Below are 16,143 nucleotides of genomic sequence, written 5' to 3'. Positions count from 1 at the left end.
TAAAGTTTATTGCTCAAAAAACACTTTGAAATCAGATTCTGGTCTGCCTGTAAACCCCTCTTTTTCAGCCCTGCTCAGAACAGGCTGTTTTCTGTGTCTGTGCCTTTAAATGAGAATGAGCTCTCTGACCACGCCCCCCTCAGGAAGTGGGTGTGGCCTCGGCTGTCCAGCATGTTGATCTAATGTTTACATGTTGGCTGAATATACACGGCTGCTCACAGACCCGCGTTACTTCAACCCTCTGAATCTGATCCAGAATCTGATCCTGACGGAGAGGCGCCTGCAGCAGGACCTTTCTGAACCATTGGTCACAGATTTAGTGTTTCTTGTTGTTTTATTTGTCAGTATGTCGACGTGTGTCTTGGTACACAGCTACCAACATGTAGCTATGTGGCTATGCTAACTAGCGCTAGCCCTTATCCATGACAAATAAAAATCATCCACTAGATCTTCAAATCTGCAGACGTGGGGAGTCAAAGCGACCTTTGTGTTTATTAAGACAGCCTACAACTAGCATGCCTCCCTCCTAAGCTCCTTGTTAGCACACATGTGTGCAGGGAATGAAAAACGGAGGAGGGGTTGAGTTGTATTTTATACAGTCTATGGGCTGAACAAGCTCCGAGCTCTGACTTCCTGTTACAGACCGGATGGCGTTGTGACGTATGAAAAACACTGAAAACTGAAACGGCTGGTTTCAGCACACATTTACAGAAAGGTGGAGAAATCAGAACAGGGGCAGAATGGAGTCTTTGACTTCTCAGGGGGTTTGTAGACAGGGACACATATTTCAGGTAGAGAACCATTAAAAAGTCCAGTTTGAATGATATGTCACCTTTAAGGGTTCATTCGTTCAGGGACTTTGACCAGACTCAGAAGGAGCATTAAAGATGGAGGACAAACACGGACAATGTTTCTTCTATTTCAAAGAGGAGTTGAACGAGTCGCAAATCTTTCAATTCGCATCTCCTGATCAGAACTCTCTTTTACACAAAATTCAGTCACGAGGACGATTTTATTTGCGTCAGGCGGACCTCTAAGTCTTGCATTTTAAAGGTTTTTTAAATCTGCAACATGAAGTTATTTGAACCGACTTCAGATCTGTACATTTTAAGGTTCACACCACTGAAGTAAGCCAGAGTGACGCCTCCAAGTAACTCATTACTTACAGTGAAACTGAGACCTACCCACCATGAGCAGATGATCTTGTCAGGTAGATGTTAATCAGGGAAATTCTCATAGTAGCCAAAAAGTTAGCCGTTGTTCTCTGAAGCAGATATCATCAGCGGATCCGTCTGACGGCGTGCACCCTGCTACACAGGAAGTGAGTTTGAAGTTTAGTGCCAGATGAGCTGGGTCCAGTTTAGAGAGAACAACACAAACAACAGGTCACAGAGCCTTTCTGTGGTTGAATTATTTAGTTTAGTCGAATCATAATAACTGTGCTCTACTTTGTTGTCCTGTTACCTTCTTACACAGTTAGCATCTTAAAGTCCTGGTGTGGTCGACATGGATCACAGATATGTGGGTGTTTCACCCATCTGTATCTGAAGCTGATCGTTGGCGGGTGCCATATTGGAAATTCTGAACTTCAGTAGAATACGCCGTCGATTTGACGCAGAAGTATAAATCAGCCTATAGTGTGAGGTAAAGAGGCGGGCTTTGAGCCTCCTCGCTAACAGCTACAGGGCGCTCGCCTGTCAATCAAGTCAGCCACGCCCTTATTTGGGCAAAACTTGTAAATTTAATATCTTTGAAAATACTGACTTATTGTTTCTGCAGCCAGCCTCTAGTGGACACTCAAGGAACTGCGGTTTTTAGCACTTCTGCATGTGCTTCATTTTTTAAGACCGGAAGTTGGCGCCAATGTAACGTCATTACTCGACCAGGAAGTCAGATATTGTTATACTTCCTGTTAGCGTTTCTGTGCTTCAAACAAACACTAGATTTCTCTCTGAAACAGGATTGGTGTTTGCTCGGCTTATTTTCTCTGTAAGTGATCAAAAAGTTTATGGTTTAGTCCAGCTCACTTCTCAAGACATTATTCAGAAACTACAGACCAGTAAATGTTACCAGAATAACATTGACTTGGTCTTTGGGGCGCTGGTGGCCTAGCGGTCTAAGCGCCCCACATACAGAGGCTACAGTCCTCGTTGCAGGAGTCGCCGGTTCAATTCCTGGCCGGTGGACCATCTCCTGCATGTCTTCCCCCACTCTCTACTCCCCACATTTCCTGTCTCTCTTCAGCTGTCCTATCAAATAAAGGCAAAAAGGCCAAAAATATAACTTAAAAAAAAAAAGGATACTTGATCTTTCCTGAGTATATTAACTGAGGATGTGGATGTCTTCCAGGAGCAGTACCAGTTCCTGTACAAAGCCATGCTGAGTCTCATCGGGACCCAAGAAGACGAGAAAGCCCTCCAGTCCTCCGACAACAACGGAACCATCGTGGTGGGAACCGCCAGCACCACCGAGAGCCTGGAGTCCCTGGTGTAACCGCCTCCAAACCACACAAAGAACTCAAACGAGACACAGCATTTAGTCTCTCCTCTTCTCCTGATGCCGGTCTACGCTTCAACGCCTCACATCGAACCCTCCTGGATCAGGACTGTGTTGCAGTCTGAGGCTGGCATGTACTGAACTAGTGTCTTCTTCTTCTTCTTCTTCTTCGTCTTCTTCACTGGATCTGGACTCCCTGCGGTTTTTGTAACGTGTGCCTTTTTGTATTTTTCATCCTGTACTTTTTAACTTTGATACAAGCTGTAGACTAACCGTCTGATGTTTTTAACTCTCCTCCTCCCAGACGTTTCGCTCCACTAACACTTTTCCTAGACCTTTGTATTTATTGGCACCGAGCCAAAGGGGGACAAAAGGGAAAAACTGCATCTTTTTACAACAGATGGAATATTTTGTTAGCTTGTCTTTTCTAGATCTCCTGCACTGAAATCCTTCCTGTAAATACCATCGCGACGGTAGCAGCAGTGTGCTATTGATGAAGGCAAATATTAAATAAGGGCCTGGAATAATAAAAAATAATAATCTAATGTAAATAATATTATAGTAATCAACTTGATGGACCAAATTTCTATTTATACTTTTAGATTTTTTATATTTGACCATTTTTAGTGCATTCAAATGTTCTGTTCATTCTAACTGTGTAGTGTGAGTACATTAATGCTTTTATATTCCTGATTTTGTAACAGACTAAATGTGATGATGCATGGGGTACTGACATGTTTGTTTTTTTTTTAGCTGGACATGAAACACTGCTGGATTATTAGCTAGGGGATTAAAGAAGTGAAAGACCAACAAAATCAAAGCCTGTTGAAGTTTTCTTTTTTCACTCATGAACTGTAAGGCTGTGTTCACACTGCAGGCTAAAGTACCCCAAATCCCATTTTTTTGGGGGGTCAAGTGACCAGGTCAGATTTTTTAGAGGCAGTGTGAACACTCAAATCTGATTTAGACCACTTCCATATGTGGTCCTGAATCAGATCTGATTTTTTTCAATGCGAGGCCGATTTGATTCTTTCACGTCACTTTATAGTGACACACGTCACGATTCTGCGCGGCGGTAGCCTAGCAAGAATGGAGGATAGCAATGATGGAGCGCCTCAATGGAGGGACAGCGAGGTCTTGGACATGGTTTGTGTCACCTCATGTCTCACTCAGCGGTGAGAAAACACCAAAACATTCTCATAGTGAAAGTTAAAAACACAAACAAACATGGCTGCTGTTAGCACTCACAACTGTCATGCTAGCATTATCCAGTTGTCATGGTGACACGATATCAGTAGAAAAGTTATAACACATATATAACACTGTAACAGCTCTACTGTTTGTTAAACCTGTTCAGTGTAGATGTTCTTAATTCCTACAGTGTTGACGGTCAGTGAAGGCATCAGGAGAGGTGTAGAGTGTGTGAGCGGGAGAGAGGAGAGACAAGAGGAGAAGTTCTTCATTCATTCAAACATTGATTGTTTGTTGGTTGTCGTGGTAACGGCCGACAGTGACCGGTTATTAAAGGTCAACGTGTTCACCAATCGGCTCGTCATCCCTACAGCGTCCAGACGGACGCTACAGTACATCTACATTTCTGTAGGACTTACTAAATGTCATTCATTCTTCTGCTTGTCAGAGCCCCCGTGGTGAGAGCTTTTTAGACTCTGATCCGGACTACAGTCCTGAGCAAAGACCCTCATGGGGTCAGAGGGGACAGGCCCGAGGTGGAGCGAGAGGGGCAGTCAGTAGAGTCAGGGGAAGCAGAGGCAGGAGACGGGGAGTGAACGCCGGGGAAATGTACGCTCTGCAGGAGGCGGGCAGAACGGCAGGACAGGATCTGATTGGTTTAACATTTTGGACCCCAAAAACAGTGATTGGTTGGTGTTTTCCCAGGTTTACTCCGGCTGTAGATAGCAGCTTTTTTTACCTCTTTTTTAAGAACACATTATGTATTGATTACCATCAGGACATAAAGATCATTTTAACCAGTATAACAAAAAGTGGATCTAAATCTGAACACCAACCCCAGATTTAAGGTTCGTATAAATTAACATCTCATTTGTTAGCTAACCAACAGTTAGCTAGCAATTGTTTCAATGCTTAATAAAACAGCTAATGAATTATAACACAGACACTAAGTTAAAATGAATGGTGATGTCAGAGTTAATTTAACTATAGCAAGTTATTTTCTTGCATTACGTACAAAAATGTTCTTTTCTGGCCTGTTTTGTAACATTTTAATGAGGAATGTATAACTGTATATTTTTAAAGCTGGTGTCAGTCAGCTTCATGTTACTGTTGAACAACATCCTAACCCCAAAGTCTAGTTTCTTCACTCTGTAGTTGGTGTGATATTTTAAAGATGAACTGCAGCCTTCCAGGAACAGATACCGTGACTTCTGCCAATAGAAGTTAAGATGTGAACCCCCCCCCGACAGTAAAGAGGCCATCAAACTCTGAGAAAGCAGGTTACATTTGCATGTTGTGATGTGATTATCTCCGGAGTGACTTACAGCAGCAGAGTGAGCGTCAGCTTCTGGATCACCGACCTCACAGACGACCGACAGGAAGGAGGGCGAAGGTCGGAGGTCTCAGACAAAAGAAGGAGCTCACCCTCCTCTGAGCCTGACGGGAGAGAGGTGTCACAGAAACAAACACAGAAACAGAGAACATGAAGACGGGGTCTGATGACGTCCTGTCCGACCTGTGGATTATTTCTCCTCAATGGAGTCATGCGTTAATCCGCTCGCACTGAACTGGTTATTCCGATTGATTCCCCATGTGTTAATCCGGGGCTAAGACTCTGCAAGAAGCGCGCCTTTTCAGGACTGAAAATAGGTCAAGTGTCCAGACGTCGTCTTGACCGGCCCCCTGTATCCACACCTTCATTTGCATTTTTGACTTTTCATAATTACATGCCCAATTATCCCCTGCTTGGTGGCCTAGTTTGCATGGCTGCCTCCAAATTGATGAAGCAAACAGGCTGATTGTCTTTTTCTGGGCTTTCAGATGCCGTCTGACGTTTAGAGGAAATGAAGCCCTGAAGTTTGGGGAGCCGCTCTGTGACTCTGCTTTCTCTGGAGATTCATTTGACTAGTCTGGATCAGCTGATGCGGCTTTGTTTGGCCCTTGTTGCTTCCTGTACATTATAAATGAACTAAAAGCAGTTTCAGGTTATAGATGCATTAAATACAAGACTATAAATAATGCACTGCCTCACATTTAAGTGGTTATTAAGACTCTTAAAATAGTGTTCCAATTCAGGCAAAACTTTGGGTTCAAGCATTTTCTCAACATCAGCCCTGAATCTAACAATCACCTTCTTCCCCCAGATAGTTTGGACTTTGCATTTTCTTTACAGCAAAGGTATTCCTCAGTTTAAAGACATGCACATAAATGGTTTGTTTGCAAACTTTGAAGAGCTGTCACAAAAAATGTGATCTCCCTTGATCCAGCCTATTCTGTTACTTCCAGATCTGACATTTCCTCCAACATCATGATCCTGACTTTCCAAATAGACCTTTAGATCTGGGCTTACATGACATGCTTGTGATCCCTCTTGCGTCGAAAGGTTTCATTTCTAAGATATATATCCTCGCTTAAGAACACATCTCTTGCAAAGATTAAGGCGGATTGGGAAAACGAACTGGGGGACATCATGGATGAGGACAGCTGGAACTTTCCATAGGGACTTGGCTTGGGAACCGAAGGGTCGCCGGCTCGAGTCCCAGCATGGACGAAGCTTGGCAAGTGGACTGGTGGCTGGAGAGGTGCTGGTTCACTTGCCTGGGCACTGCTGAGGTGTCCTTGAGCAAGGCACCGAACCCCTAACTGCTCTGGGGGTGTGCTGGTTGATGGCAGCATCCTCCCTCTGACATCTCACCTAAGAGCATGTCCACTGCATGTGTGTGCATGATTGTATATACTGTATATATTCCAAAAAACTGAATTGAATTTCCCCCCTGGGGATTAATAAAGCACGTTTCTTCTTCTTCTACTTCCTGTGCAAAGTTGAATCTTATACAATTCAGAGTTCTCCATCGGGCTCATTTCTCCAAAGCAAAACTTTCAAAAGGTGTAGATGCTAGCTGTGACAGATACTCCTGCTGATGAGCTGATCAGAAAGGCTGGTTCTGTAATTGGGATTACCCCTGACTCTCTTGAGGTTACCTTGGAGAAGAGAACTAAGACTAAATGTTAAACTGTCCTGGGGTCTCATTTATAAAAGTTGCTTACGCACAAAACGGGGCCTGAAATTGGCGTACGCCTGTTTTCACGCCAAGTTTGTGAATTATAAAAAACAAACTTGACGTGAAAATGTGACTACCGGTAAGCAAACTCTGACCCAGGCGTACGTACAGTTTAGAGGCAGGGGGAAATTGGCGACGCAGTTGGTGAGAGGGAGAACTGAAGTCAGATTATATTTTGATGCCATTTACACATTTCATTCATTGGATAACAACATATTAACAGACCCACTTCACCATCATCACTAAAATCTACACATTCTATTTGAATGTGTGTCTGTGGTGAGTCGTTTCCAATAAGCTGTCATTAAAAGATAAAAGCGTGACTTAAAGTTCATCAAATATTTAATCAGCTTTGTCTCACCGTCACATTTCTCCAGTTTCTCCAAGGGTAGCGGAAACACACGGGCCGTATCCTAACGTGTTCGTCGGGAGGTAAAACCAAAGTAACATCAGAAGACGTAAATAAGCTGCCGAGCAAAGTGACAGTCATGTTTTCAATGTTTCTAACGCTGTACAGAGTCACTGAGTGTAGTTATACTTTTAATAAAGACTGCTGTGCAGAGTCACTGAGTGTAGTTATACTTTTAATAAAGACTGCTGTACGGCGCACGCGGAGCGCAGAGACACGGTGACGGCTGCCTCACACACTGATCACATCTTCCTCCCCTGCATGTGTTTACTGTGTTAATGAGAACAGTGTGGAGTAAAGCCATGCCTGGTTCTCAGAGTTATTATCTTACATATCATCATAATCAGTCAAAGCGCAGGCCAAGCTGTCCGTGATGAAACCAACGCATTAAAACTTATATTCAGGGATGAAACTTCTGTCAGATAATATCAGAGGAGATCTCTGAAGGACGTGAGCTCTCTGTAATGTGAAATAAAAGTGTGTGTCCTGTAAACATGAAACACTGCAGTGAGACGTGCGTAATGATGAATGGTGGATGCTCTGGCACTGCTGACGGATACACGCTGCAGCGACGTGGAGTAACTCGACATTTTTATTTTTATTTGTATTTCTTTTGTGTCCCTCCTGCTGTAAGAAACAAACAATGCGTGCTCTCTGACCTCAGCTTCATTCACGAGGACCACGGTTTGTGTGTCAGAAACTTTATTCTCTCCGTCTTCCTCTCTGTTGTTGCCGTGATTCACAATGAGAACCTTCTGATCTCCCGGCTCATTTGTATGCATGTTCATTCATAAAGCTCTTTGCATTGACCGTATATGGTTGAATGTGGGCGTGAAAAGGGCGGAATACGAGGCTTGAACTACGTGCGCATATCTCCAGGTGGTTTGCGATTTATAAACGAAACATTGCGTAAAGTTTGCGTGCGAACGGTTTTATAAATCAGAATTATTTTTGCTGCACGCAATTTCCGGGTTTTCGGAGTACGTACTCTTTTAGTAGGGATTCTACGCACTCTTTTATAAATGAGACCCCTGGTCTTTGAAGGCGATCCTCTGCTCAGTGTTTTTAATGGACTGAGAAGCTCCTTCAGTGAGATACTGGTGATGCCTCAGTGCTCCACAGAACGCCTCAGAAGGTCCTTTGTTCCTGCAGCAGTCAGACTTATTAATGAACACTTAATGAAATCATGGATCTGACCCAGAGCTGTTAATCATGCCTCACATGGTGTGACTGATGTGTTGATTTGTTGTGTTTTGTGACTGTATTGTTTATTGTTTGTTGATTCTGTGAAGAGACCCTTTGAGACAAAAAAACATGGAGAGGAGAAACTCATGACAGACGGACTTTTATTCAAACATTCTTATAAAGCACGATTCAAAGAGCTATCAAAACAAGCTGTTACAAAGAAATGTGTTTTTCTGACATGAACAGAAATAAGAAGCGTGTTTATGAGGAGGTTAATGAGACTGACCCTCACACTGATGATGGGTTGTTCCCTTTATAACACACATTCAGACGTTCACCTGATCGTGTCAAACCTTAATGTGAACTCTGCAGGCCGGCACATAAACCACATCTCTGGTCTACATATTACTTTAAAAATATATATCCTCCTCAGTACGTGTAAAATAACTCTCTCTGGATTCTTTTAACCCTTTAAAGCCTGGAACAACAAACCGTTAACAAGATCGCCCTCCCCCCAAAATAAATATTGCTCAGGTGTCGGGAAATAAATACTCATCGGACAGATCCCACAAACGAAGTATCCACTCTTTAAAACTTCTCAAAGCAAGATTTTTAGATCAATTTTCAGTTATTAAAACAAAAAAAAGGGACTGAAGTCGGCATCTTGTTGAGTTGAGGAAGATACCATTGCACTTGAAATAAGCAGGAATTAGCAGTTTCTTGCGTTTGGACGAGAAAAGTCACGAAAACGACATTTATTCACGTCGAAATCACTATAAAAATTCAAAACTGGATCGTGTTATATCGCCTTGAGTAAAGAAATCGCCAATTTCGCCGACAAGAGGTCACGTAAAGGTCTGTAACTGTCACGTAACGTGTACGTAGCTGCTACATCAAGTAGTCGTCAAACTACAAGACGTTAAACCGTTAGCTTCACTAATAGCACAGGCTAACATTAGCATCACAATATGACATGAACAAAAAATATTCAAAAAGTCGTCATTTAGAGCCTTTTGTGGTAGAAAAGTTAAAAAACGTACGATGAAATGAAAACGTTTAAATGCTGGATGTTTAGCTCGCGCGGCATCCAGGCAGCTGCTAGCTAGCATAAGATTCGTCTTTCGCAATCTTTTGATTGTCGTAAATTTAGAGTTCCTTTTTTTTGTCATATAAATACGGACACAGGTTAACGTTAGCTTTTGTTGAGATCCCCGTTTTTTACATAAATTCGTACATTAGCTTAGCTAGCTTTCAAAAAGCAAACGGACGTATTCAACCCACGATAAAGAACATTTATCTTAAAGATCCTGTGAGGTTTTTTTTTACGTGGTTATAACAAAAACAGATTTTCAGAGTGATGCCTCAAAATGACGAAAAAAAAACAAAGAAGAGAAATAGCAACAAGTCGGACAATTCCGATATCTTTATTGTAATGCTTGGAGCCGCCACAAGAGGGCGTATGTGAGTCTAGAAGATTGAGCACGTTGAGGAAAAAGCCTTTCACTTCTTCCAAAGCTAATATTCACAGCGGGTGTTAAAGTTCGACTTCAGGAAACACTTTTCACACGTGAACACAAGGGGGCGCCAAACTCAACACAAACAGGAAGTTCCTCACAGGAGCTTTAAACTCACTGAGAACGCAGAAGTCTTTAAATTAGACTCAATATTCTGCCTTAAAACTGAGAGTTCGGACTTTTTCAGACATCAGAATAAACTCAGAGATCGTGTTTCGTAAAGTGCGACGTCGATCTCAGAATTCGGACTTTAAACGTAGACGTCTGACTCTAACCCCGCCTCCTTTCTGTTACTGGCCACACTGATCATTTTCAGACAACTTTCTCACGTGAACGGGACACAATCAGCGAAGAGATGCGGTATCACTTTCTCCACAAGGGGGCGCCAAAATCCTTGTACAAATCTTCACAGAAGAACTTTTCTCTGTTTACGCCAAACTCAGGATGCTAACATCGAGATACACATTTTCAGCTTCAGGACGTTTTTAAAGCGAGGGTTTAAATGATCAACAAACAGTCTTTACACGGCGGTCAGTGATTAAAATAACTTTTTGGGATTCATCCTTTTGACCTATTTGGCTTTTTCCTTTATTTGAGCTTTTACACCTGACTCACAGTAACTCTACAAATAGAAAACAAGTGCTCCTTTCATCAGAACCCTGGGCAGTGAGAACATAATTTAACACGGACTACATTCAGACGGGTCATTCTGAACCCGTCAAAAGGCTGAGTGTGGATAATTAGCTGTAAAGTCGCCGACAGCGATGGATCTGGTCTTATCTTTCAGGCGTTGTGTGACTGACAGTGATGATCTACTCCTGCAGGGTGCTCTTTGATATAAAGTGAAGCCCTTCCTCCTTCAACCGGGCCAGCGCCGGGCCGTAAACCTCCTTCGTCATCGGAACCACGAGCCCCTTCGTGGTGATTTCACCTGCAGAGAAAAGAAAGACATGTGGAGAATTAAATCTGCAGTCCAGTGGAAAAGGACTGTTTTAAGACTGACACACTGGGATCCTATCTCACCTCAGAGGACCCAGGGTCTAAATTCAGTTCAGGGGTAGATAATCTCTCCACTAAAAAGCCCCTGCTAGGGGGGTAGTACTTTTCAAAGGTCCCGGACTTTCTGGGGGCGGGGCCTGCAATCCTGAACGTGTCTGATTGGTAGATTAACCGCAGTGTTTTTATTCCTCCCTCCGTCCACAATAACATCACACACATCTGTGATTCTCTTGATTTCTCTTTCTTTCATTAGTTTTTATTTGTTCTATCTTGTTTGTATGTGTGTGTACTTTTCAAAAGAAGAAGCTGTGATTCTCTTGATTTAGCAGCTTGTAACAGTAGTCTTCTCTCAGCCCACCGTGAATGCGTCTTTCCTCCCGGTGTTCCGGTTTTCAAAGTGACCCTGTAAACTGGAGACCTTCAGCTGAACGTGTCAGTGTTTGTGGAGTTTACACAGCTGTTGAAACACAGAGGGAGTTCCTGGGAATGCAAACTAGTTTAGTTTTTATTAAGATTTCAAAATATCCTCATCAGATATTTAATGATGGTCTAAAGACGTTTATGAGGGATGCATCCGGCTGAGAGTCTCCAGTTAACAGGGTCGCTGTTTAAACCAAAACACCGGGCGATCTCTGCGATCACGGCTTTTTGAGTTCAAAAGGATTTTAAAGCCGTGTTGAAACGTCTTTGCTACTCGCGCTTATCTCCTCTCACGTGTTGATTCAGTGAATCCATCTGTGATGAAATATAGAACCATCTGAAACAGGCTCTGGGTCAACTTTTTTGTCAATTTTTTTTTTGTCAAATTTTTTTTTTTCAATTTTTTTTTTCAATTTTTTAATTAAAAATGTCTTTTTTTTCAAAAAAAAAAAAATTCAAAATATTTTTTTCAAAAATGTCTGTCAAAATTTTTTTTTCAAATTTTTTTTTCACATTTTTGTCAAACATTTTTTTTCAATTTTTTCCAAAAACCATTCACAGTCATTGTTTTTTTTTCCATCTGTGATTCTCTTGATTTCTCTTTCTTTCATTAGTTTTTATTTGTTCTATCTTTTTGTATGTGTGTGTACTTTTCAAAAGAAGAAGCTGTGATTCTCTTGATTTAGCAGCTTGTAACAGTAGTCTTCTCTCAGCCCACCGTGAATGCGTCTCTCCTCCCGGTGTTCCGCTTTTAAAAGTGACCCTGTAAACTGGAGACCTTCAGCTGAACGTGTCAGTGTTTGTGGAGTTTACACAGCTGTTGAAACACAGAGGGAGTTCCTGGGAATGCAAACTAGTTTAGTTTTTATTAAGATTTCAAAATATCCTCATCAGATATTTAATGATGGTCTAAAGACGTTTATGAGGGATGCATCCGGCTGAGAGTCTCCAGTTAACAGGGTCGCTGTTTAAACCAAAACACCGGCCGATCTCTGCGATCACGGCTTTTTGAGTTCAAAAGGATTTTAAAGCCGTGTTGAAACGTCTTTGCTACTCGCGCTTATCTCCTCTCACGTGTTGATTCAGTGAATCCATCTGTGATGAAATATAGCACCATCTGAAACAGGCCCCGGGTCAACATTTTTTGACAATTTTTTTTTTGTCAAATTTTTTTTTTTTCAATTTTTTATTCAAAATGTCCTTTTTTCAAAAAAAAAAAAAAATTCAATTTTTTTTTTTTCAAAAATGTCTGTCAAAAAAAATTTTTCAATTTTTTTTTTCACATTTTTGTCAAAAAATTTTTTTCAATTTTTTTTTTCAGATTTTTGTCAAACATTTTTTTTCAGTTTTTTCCAAAAACCATTCACAGTCATTTTTTTTCCATCTGTGATGAAATATAGCACCATCTAAAACAGCGCCAGCTGAGTCTCTTCATGCTAACAGGCTAACTGTTGTGTTGCTCATAATGATACCTGCCTGTCCGTCTGCTTCTATGGTGTCATCTGTGATGAATGGCATTCCTCTTTGTTTTACTGCCCTCTACTGGTCTGGTGGTGTAGTGCATTTACTTTTTTTCCTCCATACGTCACTGGCCTGATTTACACAATCTACCCGGGACTTCAGCCCACGGTTGAAACGCAGACAACAATGGGGGCACAGGAACCTTTTAGTTCAGGGTAAAGTAGTTCCGGGGGCTAAAAGACCCCGGAACTCTTGGTCCCTTTTTTACTCTATTGTTGTAAATCAAGAACACGTTATCTGACGTCACTGACCATTAAGCAACATGCGAGCAGCAATGGCCGCCGGGTATCCCACAGTCTTTGCCATGGCGGAGAAGCCGGTGGGGTCGCCGTACACCACCATGCTGATGTGTTTGGTCTCCAGCTCCCCGGTCGGGTGGCGTAGCCCCACGTCGTTCCTCAGGATGATCATGTCTCGCTCTCCTTTATCTGAACACCAAAGAGAAATCACTTTGAGTCGACGTTCTCCTCTTCCTTCCTGTGAGTTCTGTGGTTAAAACTCAGCTTTTGTCTCACCGAAAGAGAGTTTCACTTCCAGGTGTTTCGCCAAAGCAGCGAGCACGCTGTCGGCTGGAGGCACCAGGTCATCGCTCAGCATCCCAAACCTGAACACACACACACACACACACACATACACACACAGAGAGAGAGAGGGAGACAAAAAAAAGACTTTCCTCATAATAGAATAACCTTCACAAAGTCATTTTCAAAGCTTCAAAAGAAAATGATTCTGCTTTAACACCCTGGCAGCGCTGCGGCGGCGGCGGTGGCGGCCCACGCATCCTTGGCTAAATCTAAAGAGATGAGCAGTTGTTTTTTTGTCTCTGCTCTGCTGGTGAATTGATTAAATGAACAACAAGCCATTCAATTTGAGCTGCGAGCGCGTTGGCTTTTTACTCTTTTAACGGCACAAATGGAATGTTTCCAACAGTTCACTTTTACCGTTGCAGGAATTTACGTTTCAATGCCAGCGCGGCCCTCTTCGCCTCGGCGGCAGCGGCGGCGGAACAATGGCAGCGCGGAGCCTTGGTCTGAAGAGACCCTTGGAAAAGTTGATTTAAATTGAAGAGTGTGCACGCTACACCACTTCAGGCGTCCTCATTAGGGAGGAAAGGGAAAAGAGTGCAGAAGAGGAGCAGCCTCGGCCTTGTTCGATCCACAACATGAACACTAAGCGCCAAAAACTCAACACCTTTTTCAACTTAACTTCACTCCGAGAATCACTTCTCTCAGCTTCTCTAGGATACCCGCCTTCTACATGTTCAGGTGTTTCAGGACTTTCCAGTCTCACCATCTCAGACTGTCCATCCCAAAGTCGTCTTTTCCAATGCGCTCGTATACGGCTTCTTCGTAAGCCTCTTGGGACATCGAAGGGGATAAATCCATCTGCTTACAGAGGAGGTCTTTCTGTAGAGAGAACAGATCACAGGTCCTTGTTTTAGGTCCTCAATACTTAAAAGACCAACAAAGTCTTCTACAAAGTCCCCTCAAGTCTTTTACTCGGCTGCCTAGTTTAGCTTTTGGCTCCTAAAGCTCCTTGTTCGCATCCTTAATATGGTATAGCATCTAGTTTGTATCCTTGTACGAGTCCTTAAGCTCCTGTTTAGCTCCTAGTATGCATCCTTAATGTCCAATTCATGGACTGTCATGTAACCCTGTGTAGTATGCATCACTTAAGCCCTCTCTAACTCCAAGTGTGTACCCTTAAGTTCCTCCTTAACTACTCCCATATTACCTTGAGCCCGTCAATACCTCCTAATATGCATCCTTCAGTTTATCTTTAAGCTTTGGTTGGCTCCTAAAGCACTTAGTTTGCATCCTTATTTTGGCATAGCTCCTACTTTAAATCCTTGTATGTGTCCTCAAGCTCCTCTTTAGCTTCTAGTATGCATCCTAAATCTCCTGTCTAGCTCCTAAAATGTATTCTTGAGCTATTTGCTAGCACCAAGTATGTATCCTATGATTTCTGTTTGGCTCTTAGCATGCATCCTTAAGTCCTTGTAATGCTCCCTTTGAGTCTCTTGTGTGTCCTCGAGTTACTGTTTACTCCTAGTATGTATCCTTAAGGTACTTATTGGCTCCTAGTATGTATCCTTAAGGTACTTACTGGCTCTTAATATGTACCCTTAAGGTACTTATTGGCTCCTTGTTATACCCTTTGATTTCTGTTTAGCCCTTAGTATGCATCCTTGAGTCCTCGTGACGCTCCCTTTGAGTCTCTTGTGTGTCCTCGAGTTCCTGTTTACTTGTTAGTGTGCATCCTTAAGTTCTTTTTATCTACTAACCCTAAAATCCTGTTTACTCCTATATGTACCCTTAAGGTACTTATCGGCTCCTAGCATGTATCCTAAAGGTACTAATTGGATTCTAGTATGTATCCTTAAGGTACTTATCGTCTCCTAGTATGTATCCTTTAGGTACTTATTGGTTCCTAGAATGTATCCTTCAGATAGGTATTGGCTCCTAGTATGAATCCTTAAGGTACTTATTGGCTCCTAGTATGCATCCTCAAGGGACTTATTTGCTCCTAGAGTGTATCCTTAAGGTACTTAAAGGCTTCTAGTATGTATCCTTAAGGCACTTATCGTCTACTAGTATGTATCCTTTAGGTACTTATTGGTTCCTAGTATGTATCCTTCAGATAGGTATCGGCTCCTAGTATGCATCCTCAAGGGACTTATTTGCTCCTAGAGTGTATCCTTATGGTACTTATTGGCTTCTAGTATGTATCCTTAAGGTACTTAAAGGCTCCTTGCATGTATCCTAAAGGTACTAATTGGATTCTAGTATGTATCCTTAAGGTACTTATTGGCTCCTAGTATGTACCCTTAAGGTACTTATTGGTTCCTAGAATGTATCCTTCAGATAGGTATTGGCTCCTAGTATGAATCCTTAAGGTACTTATTTGCTCCTAGTATGCATCCTCAAGGGACTTATTTGCTCCTAGAGTGTATCCTTATGGTACTTATTGGCTTCTAGTATGTATCCTTAAGGTACTTAAAGTTCTCCTAGTATGTATCCTTAAAGTACTTATTGGCTCCTAGTATGTACCCTTAAGGTACTTATTGGCTCCTAGTATGTATCCTTAAAGTACTTATTGGCTTCTAGTATGTATCCTTAAGGTACTTAAAGGCTCCTAGTATGTATCCTTAAAGTACTTATTGGCTCCTAGTATGTGTCCTTAAAGTACTTATTGGCTCCTAGTATGTACCCTTAAGGTACTTAAAGGCTCCTAGTATGTACCCTTAAGGTACTTATTGGCTCCTAGTATGTACCCTTAACGTACTTATGGCCCCTAGTATGTACCCTTAAGGTACTTATTGGCTCCTAGTATGTATCCTTAAAGT

The 16,143-nt window shown here is 42.2% G+C and overlaps 1 protein-coding gene across 2 annotated transcripts in view; it reads right to left on the bottom strand.

Moving 5' to 3' along the window:
- Positions 1-8,486: 8,486 nt before the first annotated feature.
- aass (aminoadipate-semialdehyde synthase) overlaps positions 8,487-16,143 on the bottom strand; it is a 35,563-nt gene continuing 27,906 nt past the window's right edge. Inside the window, exons 21-24 of one of the 2 annotated variants that reach the window (XM_034685589.1) lie at positions 14,088-14,203; positions 13,313-13,401; positions 13,049-13,225; positions 8,487-10,788 (exon numbers count right to left, since the gene is read on the bottom strand). In XM_034685589.1, coding sequence (XP_034541480.1) covers positions 10,670-10,788; positions 13,049-13,225; positions 13,313-13,401; positions 14,088-14,203 — 501 coding nt within the window. In that variant the 3' untranslated portion in view covers positions 8,487-10,669. Of the gene's footprint in view, positions 10,789-13,048; positions 13,226-13,312; positions 14,204-16,143 lie in introns of both variants that reach the window. The other variant, XR_004631557.1, reaches the window with a different exon arrangement.

The sequence above is a fragment of the Notolabrus celidotus genome, chromosome 6 (genome assembly GCF_009762535.1).
Source record: "Notolabrus celidotus isolate fNotCel1 chromosome 6, fNotCel1.pri, whole genome shotgun sequence".
NCBI lineage: Eukaryota > Metazoa > Chordata > Actinopteri > Labriformes > Labridae > Notolabrus > Notolabrus celidotus.
Note: the sequence above shows the minus strand (reverse complement) of the source record. Positions and strands in the feature narration are given on the sequence as shown.